General features: G+C 20.2%; 2 protein-coding genes across 2 annotated transcripts; both read left to right on the top strand.

Moving 5' to 3' along the window:
- Nucleotides 1-1112: 1112 nt before the first annotated feature.
- SRAE_1000354800 (Carbonic anhydrase 1) lies at nt 1113-2155 on the top strand (the record flags this gene model as incomplete). Its single annotated transcript, XM_024650750.1, has 2 exons — nt 1113-1351; nt 1474-2155. The coding sequence occupies 2 exons, from the start codon at nt 1113-1115 to the stop codon at nt 2153-2155; spliced, it is 921 nt and encodes a 306-aa protein (XP_024504496.1).
- Nucleotides 2156-11910: 9755 nt separating this feature from the next.
- Nucleotides 11911-13029, top strand: SRAE_1000354700 (Guanine nucleotide-binding protein G(k) subunit alpha; the record flags this gene model as incomplete). Its single annotated transcript, XM_024650749.1, has 2 exons — nt 11911-12374; nt 12429-13029. The coding sequence occupies 2 exons, from the start codon at nt 11911-11913 to the stop codon at nt 13027-13029; spliced, it is 1065 nt and encodes a 354-aa protein (XP_024504495.1).
- Nucleotides 13030-13116: the final 87 nt, after the last annotated feature.

Genomic DNA, 13116 nt, shown 5'->3' with positions numbered 1-13116 from the left:
TATATAAATGTATGAAAATAAGTCAAAAAATATTTTTAATAGATTCAATATCTACATTTTAATATTATCATAGAAAGATTTGTTGGTGAAATTACATATAAAATAAAATATAGTAAAGTAAATATATTTTTTAGATAAATATTACTATAAATATATGTACCCTTTTTACTTATATTATTTTGTTCATATTACTTCATTTTTATTTATAATATATAAATTGCCAAAAATTTTACTTCGTATTGTTAATGATAAACTTTTGGTAGATACTTCAATTTTATTTTATTTAAAACTGCACTTTTCTTTGTCCATATTTACATATATACATGGCACCATAAATATACTTCAACCAAACTATACCAATTTTCTATTTATAAATTTATGAAAAAGAGAAACTTTTAGTAATAAAAAATTTTTTTTTACTAAATTTCATTTATGTATTGAAAAAATGTATATGCGAAAATAAAACATATAATAGAAGCATTATACATATATATATATATATATATTGTCTTTTCATTAAATAGCCCCATACTTATTCTAAGAAATAGTATATATGTCTTTATTTTCAAATATATTTTTATATTTTTATTTTTACCATTTTATTACTAAATGAATATTTAAAATTATAAATTTAACTACATACTTTTTTTTAAATGAGCTTTATATTTATTATATTTATATTTTTTTATCGTTTTAATTAAAAAAAATTATTCTTTTAATTAAAATTAAATGTCATGTATTATAAGTTATATATAATTATTCTTAGGATTCTTTAAAAAAATATCCTTGCATTTTTATATGCCTAACTATTTTTCATAAAATGATTCATTTTAAATAAAAATATAAAAGAAAATAGTATACTGAAGAAATAAATTAGTCAAAAAAGACACTGTAAAAAAGATAAAATAGATAATAGAAAGTCTTTTTATATTATGTATATACCATATACTATCATATAAATTTAAATTATTGAAGTCCCATAAATTTTACAAATTTATATAATATTTGGCATTTTTTTATGTTCATATTTATTGTTCTTTATTTTTATAAATATATTTTTTATATAATATTAAATTTTTTTTTTTTTCAGAAAATAAAAAAAGAGTCAAATTATGTCATTTTTTAATAATTTAACAGCTCAGCTTAAAAATTTGCAACCAAATATTGCACAAGTTGTTGAAAAAGCTAATCAAGCTAAGCAAAATTTAGTTCCCATTATTAATAAATGTACTCAACAAATTGATGCTATTAGTAAACTTTTACCTGTTCCTAATTCTACAAAACAATCACCTATTGATTTGTTACCAATTTCTACTGTTTTTGATCCATCTTTTGAAAATTCAACTTTTACGTAAGTTATAAGTAATTTATTTATAAACAATTATAATATTATTTAAAATAATAATTAATTTTTTTTATTTTCTAATTTTAAAAATTATTATCTAAATTAAATATTATTTTTTAAATTTTTAGTTATAATTACAATGAAATTTGTCAAATAATTGTTAAAAATACTGGAGCAGCAATATCATTATGTTATCCAGAGACAAATAACATAGATTTTGTATCATCATTGTTCCCTGAACAACAATATCATTTGGAACAAATAGATTTTCATTGGGGAACTGAACCTATGAATGGAAGTGAGCATACAGTTGCTGGTGTCGGATATGCTGGAGAAATTCATTTTATACATAGAAATATTAAGTATCCTAGTTTAGAAATTGCCTCTAAACAACAAGATGGTATTATTGGTATTGCAGTTTTTTTAAATGAATCACATGATGATAATCTTAATTTGATTCCTCTTATGAATGTTATATCACATGTTACATATTGTGATACACAATGTACTTTACAAAATTTTCGCGCTACTGGTTTTCTACCAAGTCTTGAAAAAGCTAGAGAATTTTGGGTATATGATGGTTCTGAGACAACTTCTCCATATAGACCAATGAAATGGATTGTATTCCGAGCAACTATTGGTATATCTTCTGGACAATTAGAAAGATTTAGACAACTTAAAGGTACTAGAAGTGAAGAAGAAGTCGAAAAAGAATTAATTACAATAAGACCAATACAACCACTTAATTCTAGAATGATTAAAAGTTCTTTTAAAAGTGTAGCTCAAGCTACTTTAGATGGATTAGTATAATAAGAAAATATATTTTCATTTTATTGATTTAAAAATTAAATTTCAAATATACAACATTTGATTTACATGTTTTGTAAACTAAATCCTAATGTTTCACTTAAACATAAATTTTATTTTAATGTTTTTAATATATAATTTTTTTTTTTATATAAAATATTCTCTTTTTTTTTTTTTCTGTTTTACTGATCAAATCATAAAAATACTACTTCTAAAGTTGATGATGATGGTTCGAGCCCGCATTCCAAACTCTAAAGGTACATTTAATACCTATAGTAGCATTTCACCGCGGGAATAGAAAGATGAAAAACATAAGCTTAGAAATGATGTTTCCATAATATTTAGTTTCATCATATTCGTTATGTTTATCACATTTTTTTTGTCTTCTTTATTTTTGATATTATAAGTAGAATTTAAAATAAAATGTATAATAAAATATAATAGTGTTATTAAATATAACACATTTTTATGAAGGGCATTTACTAAAATTATTTTCTTTTAAACAATTGTATGTAAAAAATATAAAAATTTCATGCTTTCTTTATCATATTAATAAACTAAGTTAATCATCATTTACTTCATTTGATCAATCTTTTTATTTATATTCCATAATTATAACTAATAAATTATTATTATTTTTAACTAAAGTATTATTTTCTGATAATGAAACATAGTGTTTATAATAGAAAAGAAAAGATATTTGTTATAATAAAGAAATTTCTAGATTTTTTTTATTCTAAACTTAATTTCCTATTCTAATCTAAAATAAAAAAAAAAGTATAATAACAATTTAAAAATTGTTAAAAATGTTATAAATTTATCAACAATTTTTTTTTTTCAATACTTATATTTTTATATATTTATATTAGGACCATTAAATTTGTATGGTAGCCAATTGTATATTCATAAAGTACCAATATTTATTTAAAAATTTCACTGGTTATATTTAATTTGTATACCAAAAAATTTGTCTTTATCATTGTTATCAATTTTAAAACAACTGACAAAAATCTTGACAATTTTTTTTTAATTCATATGTATGATTAATATTTTTGAAATGAATTAACTTGAATTGATTTTATCATCCTTTAGATTTTATATTGAGTATAAATATAATAAATAAATAAAAAAATTTTCAATTGATAATTTATGTAATTGAGAGAAAATAAAAAGTTTTATACAAGTAGATATTTATATATAATTCAAAATTTTGTATTTTTAAAATTGTGATAATAAATTATTAGAAGCGGAGGTGTTTAAAGTGATATTTCAAATAAATAATGTAATAACTAAAACATACACACTATATAAAATGTTTTACTTTTCTTAACTTTTATCATTAAAAATCATACACATACTTATAGAATGAATTTGTCACAATATTCTACATAAATTGACAATTATTTTATGTTTCAAAATTTATGTATTGCTATATTAACAATTATTAGTTTTTTTTTTTATAATTGCTTTCCAAATAAATATAGATACCTTTTATTTTACAGTCTCTTATCTCCATAATAAATGTACATTATACTTTTAAGTTTTAAATTTATCTTTGTCCTATCATTTTTAGATCACTTTATAATAAATATTTATTTTAATAAATATATACATAAGCATCTTAAGTATCATTTCAATTGAATGTAATTTTTATATAAAAATTTTTTTCTTACTTTTCTTTAAAACTTTTTATTTCTCATTATTTAAATTATTTAAAGATCAAAAACTTTTATTTCCCTAAATTTATATAATTTTTAATATTCTTTCTAAATTTTATTTTTTTAAAAATATTTATACATAGAAGTTTTCTTTAATCAGTTTATAAAGTTTTAAGGAAACTTAAAAGAAAATGCGAGAAAGATATTTATTATATTGTGCTTTATGCTAACAAAAATTCTTGAATTTATTGCGCATTATAAAAAAAAAAACTTATCTTTAACATTATATATAAATAAATATATATTAATATAAATTTATAAAAATATATATATATATATATATGTATATTTAAATCTATACACATTAAATTGCACGTTTCAACAAAAAAAAACAAGTATATGTCTGAAAATAGCTTTATGCCATTGACAGTCACTTAATGAAGTCTTACCACATTTTTAACTTCCTGTCAGTAGTTGTATTTTATTTATTATTTTATTTGTGTGCCTATAGCTAGAAGGCAACAGTTGACGTGTAAAAAGTTGATTATATATGTTTTCTTATTATTTTCGCAACATGCTTTTTTTTAAACATATAAAAAACAGTCTTTAATATATAGAGAAAATATTTTCTATAAATGTACTATTTTATTAAAATATTTTTTTAATATTTCTTCCCATATAATCAAAATTTTAATTTTTTTTTTTAACAAAGAAAATAATATTTAAAAGTTTTATATATATATTAATATAAATAAATTTTCTCAATCATTTTAAAGCCTTTTTCTATTCATGCATTGTTAAAAATTTCTATTTTACAAAATACAACAAAATAAATTTTTTTATTATTAAAATATAAATAAATTTTTATAACAATATTTCTTATTTTTATCTTTTATAAAATTTATTTATTTAAAATGGCAATTATTTTAAAAATGTGGAATGGTTGTAGTTAATGGATATTAAGAAATTATGATTTATCCTATTTTTATATATATACCAGAAACTCTAAAATTCTAGAGTTATTTTTAAAATAGAGACTATTATTTACATTAAATATATTTCAACCTTTTACGACATTTATTTTTATTGCCGATTCTATTGGTTTGTTGAATCGTTAATTAAAAATATAATATCTTATTTTGCCCACCTATATATATATATATATATATATATATGCGTCTAAATATATGTATTTTTATTTCTCTCCTCATCTCATATTTATTCTCCATTAGACAAGAGAATTTAACTTTTTTCTTAAAATCAATAAGTAATCACAACTTTGGCAAAAAGATAATAGTAATTATTTATTTTAGTTTTTTACTACATAAACACTCTTTTTTTTTTCTTATTATTGTAAAGTTAAAATATTATTCTACTAAAATTATATATAATTAATGGTAAAAAAAAAATGTTGTTATTATATATAATTCTATAGCCTGTATTTTTTATCCTCAAATTAACCAATACTTTTTGACTTTTATTCTCTCCATTTTTTAGTAATAATTTTTTATTTATCTATCTATGTATAAAATTTTCAAATCGTATTATAAAATTTTCGGAAGGCATATTCAGGAAATGCATATATATATTTTTATGAACCTCATAGTTGATGCTAAAAATTATAAAGTTAAAATAAAAAATGTTACTAAAATATAAATATATATATATATATATATATATATATTTTATAAAAAATATATTACTAAAATTAATATTTATTTTATTAAAAAAATAAAAAACAAAATTATTTTTATAATTTTTTTACTATTTTAGTCATTATTTACAATAGTTATAAAGACTTAAAAGAAAAAAAAAAACTTAAAAGCACCATTATTTGAAAAATGTGTTTTTTTTTTTGTCTTTTATCTATTATTTTATTTCACTTGCTTATGTACTTGTATTTAATTATAACTACAGCTACTCTTATAAATATCTACTAATTGTACAATTTTATTTCTTATCAAAATTGCTGCCATCCTCCTTGTTTTAGTAGTCCATAATATGACATCTAACAACAAAACTATAACATAGTCATCATCCTTTTTCTTTCTCGTCACAAATAATTTTCTTCAAATCTTCAGTGTAATATGTTGACTAACTCTTACCAATTATGGTATATGTTCTCAAAATAAAGAGCGCTACTATATCAAGATAATTGGTATATATAATATACTCACTACAAATTATCGTGATGCTTTATTTTCATTATATTTATAAAAGCTTTTAACACTAAACTATAATATTCTTTTTAATCTTCCTTTTTCATGTTACTCTACAAAAGATTCTGAATTACCAAGATTATTTTATCAATTACCGGAAATAAATAATATTTTTTTTTAACATCTTTTCAATATTTAAAATAATATTTACATTTTCTTAAGAGTAAACTTTTTATCAATATAATATGTTATGTAGATTTCGTTACAATAACAATTCACACATTTATCTTTTTAATTTTTTATTCATTTACATATATCATTCCATATTTAATATGTGCTTAAATGCCTTATCATAAACACAAAAATTTGATATACACAATACATTAAAAAAAAGGTGATAAAATAAATTTTAAATTTCCAAATGCTTATATTTATCGTTAACTTAAAATATTTATATGTTCTTTATATATACATACTACTATATCTTAATTTTTGCTATTTTTTTTTTATTTAATTTTAAATGTTACTTTAGATAATTATATCTTCATCTCATATTATAATCTTGAATTATTTTGAAAAAGACAAAAAGATTTTTTTTATTATACTTTCTTTTTTAAATGATAGAAATAAATAAAAAATATTGACAATTAAGATATATATTAAGTTGTTAAGTGGAAATGAATAAAAAAAAAATTTTGATTTTTCTTGTTTAAAATATAATTTAATTTCACCTTAAGATATTTTTGCCAAATTATGAATTTTTATAAGAAAAAAAAAAGTTTATAGATAGAAAAGAAATTGTTTAGAAATATTAATATATAATTATATATACTTTTACATTGTTTAATTTGTATATAATATTTATTAAAAAAAAAGTATTGCATTTTTTATATTATAAATTAATCTTTTTATCTTAATTTACATCATATTTTTTTTATATTATTTCTAGTTGTTAAAAATAGAAAAATAAATAAACAACATTTGCCTATTAATAGTTTTATTTTTATTATAATAAGAAAAACTATATAACAAATTACAAAAACAAATATAGTAATATTGATGATTTAATCAACTCTGTCATTTGATTACTCTTTTTTATATCTCATTTCATTAAAGATATTCAATAGATAAGAAAATGTTCATTATTTTTATATTTCATTCTATTTTTTTTTTTTTGTCTATTAATATAATAAATTGATATATATATATATTTTCTTAATTCCTTAACATTTCATTTTACCCTTTAGACAATTACTTTATAAAAATTTTTTCAAATATTTTTATGATTATTTTTAAAGCATTGTGTATTATTTTTATTAGAAAAATATTTTTTTTTTTATATTTATATGCTACAATTACATATAATTTTTCCTTTTAAAGAGGCATTTCAAAAGTCAAATAAAATATTAAGAGAAAAGATGAATGAATAGTTTGATAAATATAGATAAATATTCAAAAATAAAAGAAAATATTGGAAAGAGAGAGAGAGAGTTGGGACATAACATTATTTTCGATGAAAAGTATACTGTCCCTTAAAAAATATATCATTTTCTTATGTTCTCTTTTATGTATGTAATTTTAAAAGTTTTATAATATAGAAGTATATGTAACATTAAAATACCATATAAACTAAACTATTTAGTTACTTTTGTTATAAACTACAAGGACCCACCATGAGGACATTAAAACATCTTTCTTCAATTTTAAAAGTTTAATTTTAACTTTTCTCATAAAGGCATATTTTAAAGCAATATATCTAATAGTTAGTAATATCTATTTGTAGATATATGAAGAAGAGGTTAAATATAGGTCAGGCATAATTTATTGGCAGGCTTCAAAGCGTACCACCTAGAATACTTGTAACAATTAATTCTATTTTTCTATAAATTCTCAACTAACTAGTTCTTAAATTTCCTAGTCTAGGAGCTAGTCTTAATCATATATGAAACATTTATTTTATTATTAATAAATAAAAAATAATAATTTTATTTTTAAAACAATGAAAAAATATTTTTTTACTTTTTATCAGATATATTTTTTTTTTATCAATATATAAATTACCAAAATTTTTATTAATTTTTTATGTTTAAAAAATATAAATAAATATTTTGCTCATTCTTCATCAAATACCTTTATTTTTTTCCATTTTACTTTATAAATAACACAAATAAATATTAATTTCATTTATTTTTAAAAAATAAAATTTATTTTTTTTAAAACTTTTTTTTTTAATTTTTTCCATTATTGGTATTATATATACAATTTTTATTTAGTGGGAAAACCTTATGAATCACCCTACATATTAGTATATTACATACAAAGAATAAATCTATCCTCAAAAACTTCCCCCCCCCCTCTTTTATAATATTTGTAGTCTATTTCTCTCTCTCTATACTATACTTTCCTAATAATATTCTCCCTCCAAATTTAACTGCTTATTTCTGTCCCCAGCTTCTGTAATGGGCCTTTTTCTTTTTTAACAACACATCATCTTCTCTATAGAGGCTCTTTCTTTTATAATTATTCTTATATATATATATATATATCCTACTATCTCAATCCACGCTAGCAAAATTTATTATCTACATATAATATTGTCTATATGTTCCATATTCTCAAAATTAGATATTTATTTTGAAATATCTTTCATCTATATATATATATATTTATATATATATATCCTTTTTTTTTTTTTCTCTTCACTACTAACCTCAACATTTTAAATATTTATTTTTTTTTTTTTTCTTTTCAATATACATATATATAAAAATTATATGTATGTAAAAGAAAGAGATATACATTCATTTTTATATTTATAACTCCCACAAACTCTAACATATATATTTTTACCAGTATATATAATAATCATTCAATATAGTAGAAAAAAAAAAAAGAGCGCATCTAGCAAAACTCTAAAAAGTAGAAAAGAAGGCAATTGTGGTCGGAGGAATAGTAATATATTATATAAAATGTTATATATCGAGAGGCTTATAGAGAGTGATGAAAAATTAGAGTCTCATGTCGCTGAATGGAGATATATATATATATATATTTTGTTTTTAATGCCGCATTGCCGTTTTCATGTAGACGGAGTGTGTTGTCTATAACACACGTAACTTTATAAAAATTGTTTCTGATGATGTTACTGCTACTACTATTTCTCTCCTTCATTTTTATCTTATTCTCTTTCTTCTGTTCACAACTAGAGTGAGATACTTCTCTCTTTCTGTTCCTGATTACAACTTTCTAACTTAATTTTGTATTTATACAAGAGGCAAACCAGACCATTCAAATATATGTGTATTATTATATATATAGTTGCTCATTCATTTATTATCTATATATATATATATTATACTACTAACACTCGCGCCATTTCTAAATATTGGCATTAAAAGATTATTTATTTTATTAGAATTATATATGAAATATAAATTAAATGTATCTTTTCATTTTTACAAAATATATCTAATTTTTTTTTCTAGTTTTTTATATTTTAAATTATTTTACAAAAAAAAAAAATATATTTTTTATCACTGTTAATCATTCATAATTTATAGTTTTTATATATATATATATATTTGTTTTAATATGTCTATCAAATTTCATAAAAATTTATATTAAAAAATGTACATAAATATTAGAAAAATATATATTATATTCTGATAAATTGGAAAATAGCCATTAAAGTGTATATACTATATATAAATATATAACTTTTTTACGAAAATATTATAAGATTTTTTTTAGCTTGTAAATATTGAAAATTATTATGTTTAATAATTGTATATTATGCCCATTATATATTATCTCTCGTTTTTATTATTTTTCTTTTTTTTCTACTAGCATTATTTGAAAACTCTTTTATTATTATTTTTTTTGTTAAAATTTCTAATATTCTTTTATTAACAAACATTTTGTTGCTTTACCACATATTATTAACATAACATAAAAATATAATTCTTTAATATATGTATAGTTATCATAATTTATACTCTTTTTTATTTGCTTTTAAATGAAAAGTATCATGAAAAGTATTCGAAATGACAAAAGAGGTGAAATGTAATAAATATTAGTTGGGTGAAGTACTTGAAAAAAATGGTTATGTAAAATAACTTTAATATGATATAACATACACATACACTATTTTTTTTATGTCTTATGCATAATTTATAGTTTAGAACTTACTCTATATACTTTTTCTTCACTTTCTTCATGTAGCTAATATTATCTTCGTTCAAGAAAGAAAAATAGAGATGATTGAAGAAGTTAAATATCTATTAAAAATATATTAAAAACTTATAAGAACTAGTTTTTGAAGGATATTGAAACTCAAAATGCATGAGAATGTTATTGAATTTTATAAAAAAATTCTTTATTTTTAAATTATTTTTAACAAATAAGCATAATAGAAATTTAAAGTTATTCATTATTTTTAATTGTTTTCATATTAATTTGTTGTGTAACTTTATTATTATATAACTTTTTTTGTTAATTATTAGTTAATCTATTTTAAATTGTTTATATTAGTTTCTTTTTCTAACCATTTTTATATTAAGTATTTATTTATTTTATAAAAAAAATTATTTTTATTTAACAAAGAATTTCACTTCATTACATTAAGATTTTGTTATAAAAATATTATGATTAAGTTTTCTCATTCTAATATAAATATTAAAAGTTGGAAGAAATTATTATGTGAAAAATACATGTATGAATAAAATATTAAAAGTATAATGGTAATGAAGATATTTTCTTAACGATAGATTCAATTTTATTTTATTACTTATTATTACATCAAAATTCCATCATACTTATTACTCTTAGCAATCAACTATAAATAAATGAGAAAAAATTGTTTTTATCATCCTTTTTTCTTTCTTTTTTTCGCTTATTTTTAATTAAATTTGGAAATTTCATCTTTTCAACTTATTTTATAATTAATCTTTTTTTAATATGTATTTTTCAACATAGATTATTTAAACAATATTTTATTTAATTATTTATTAGTTCTATAGAATTTTTTTTATTAGATTTTATATAGTGCAAAGTTTGTTGTTCTTAACTAAAAATGTTTTTTAATTCAATGGGTTTTCACTTAATATATGAATTTGATAGTACGATCTTCCAAAAGAGAGGCATAAGACAATACAATATTGTGTAGAAAATTTTAAAGTTTTTGTTGGTTCTCCAATTTATCATCAAAATTATGTATATCATGTAATTTTACCTTTTAAAATTACGTTAATTAATTTTAATACTACAAATTGATAAAGAAATACAAATAATTTTTATATTAAGATATTATTTCATTAGTTATATTTTCGCTTAAAATATATATATATTTTTTTTAAACAATAGAATTACTTTTATTTGTATAGTAAATTTACCGTTTTAACTTTTTTTTTTCAGGCTATTTCTACATTAAAAAGGAACATTCTATAAAGGGATTAAAATTTCTTAGAAACAGTCTCCCTTCACTACCAGTGGCGCCTCATAACAACAAATATTTATTATTTTTTTTTTATTAAAAAATTAGTGTGCTCCACACGAGTGTTGTATATCACACTACATATATCGACAAACTTTTGTTATAAGACAACAACAACGGGGACTTCTGTCCCACTTTGACACCGTGTTTTTATATAAGTTTATTCTCCATCTCAGCTTAGCGGCATATTATTATATATATTGGTGTTTGTGTCATTTACCGCATCAAATAATTTGTAAATTTTATCTATCTATCTATTTTTATTAAGGCCCTAAAAAAAGGCAACAGAAATTTATATATTTTATATATATTTATATATATATACAATTTTTGTGTGCCATTAAAAAAAGGAGTCTTTCAAAAGTGGAGAAGAGAGAGGAAGTTATATAAAAAAAATTGGGAAAATAAAGAATTTGTGAAAAAAAAAAGATAAAAAAAAGAAGAGTAAAGATGGGTTGTACAATGAGTCAAGAGGAAAGGGCTGCTTTAGAGCGAAGCCGTATGATTGAAAAAAATTTAAAAGAAGATGGTTTACAAGCCGCAAAGGATATTAAGCTTTTACTTCTAGGAGCTGGAGAATCTGGGAAATCAACCATTGTTAAACAAATGAAGATTATTCATGAATCGGGTTTTACAGCAGAAGATTACAAGCAATATAAACCTGTTGTGTATAGTAATACTGTACAATCTCTTGTGGCTATCCTCCGAGCTATGGGAAATCTTTCTGTGTCTTTTGGAAATTCTGAAAGAGAAGTGGATTCTAAATTAGTTATGGATGTTGTTTCAAGAATGGAAGATACTGAACCTTTCTCTGAAGAACTTCTTGCTGCTATGAAACGTCTTTGGGCTGATTCTGGTGTTCAAGAATGCTTTTCTAGATCTAATGAATATCAACTTAACGATTCTGCTAAATAGTAAGTTTTGAATTATTAAAATAATTATTATTTAAAATAATAATTTTATTATAGTTTTCTTGATGATCTCGACAGACTAGGACAATCGAATTATCAACCAACTGAACAAGATATTTTGCGGACTCGTGTCAAAACTACTGGTATTGTAGAAGTTCATTTTACTTTCAAAAATTTAAATTTCAAATTATTTGATGTTGGTGGTCAAAGGTCAGAAAGAAAAAAATGGATTCATTGTTTTGAGGATGTAACAGCAATTATTTTTTGTGTTGCTATGTCAGAATATGATCAAGTACTTCATGAAGATGAGACAACAAATCGTATGCATGAGTCTTTGAAATTATTTGACTCTATTTGTAACAATAAATGGTTTACAGATACTTCAATTATACTCTTTTTAAACAAAAAAGATTTATTTGAAGAAAAAATAAAAAAATCTCCATTAACAATTTGTTTTCCCGAATACTCTGGACGACAAGATTATCATGAAGCTTCTGCATATATACAAGCGCAGTTTGAAGCTAAGAATAAGTCTGCTAACAAAGAAATTTACTGCCACATGACTTGCGCTACAGACACAACAAATATTCAATTTGTCTTTGATGCCGTTACAGATGTTATCATTGCTAACAATCTCAGAGGATGTGGTTTGTATTAAAATATAGTGATGATGATAAAGTGTATGTGCTGTATATTTTATAAGTAATCATTAGCAGCTAGTTGCCATTTTGTTATTTAAACTATT

This window comes from Strongyloides ratti, assembly GCF_001040885.1.
Source record: "Strongyloides ratti genome assembly S_ratti_ED321, chromosome : 1".
Lineage (NCBI taxonomy): Eukaryota > Metazoa > Nematoda > Chromadorea > Rhabditida > Strongyloididae > Strongyloides > Strongyloides ratti.
The sequence above is the reverse complement of the archived record's forward strand: the minus strand, read 5'-3'. Positions and strand labels throughout refer to the sequence as shown.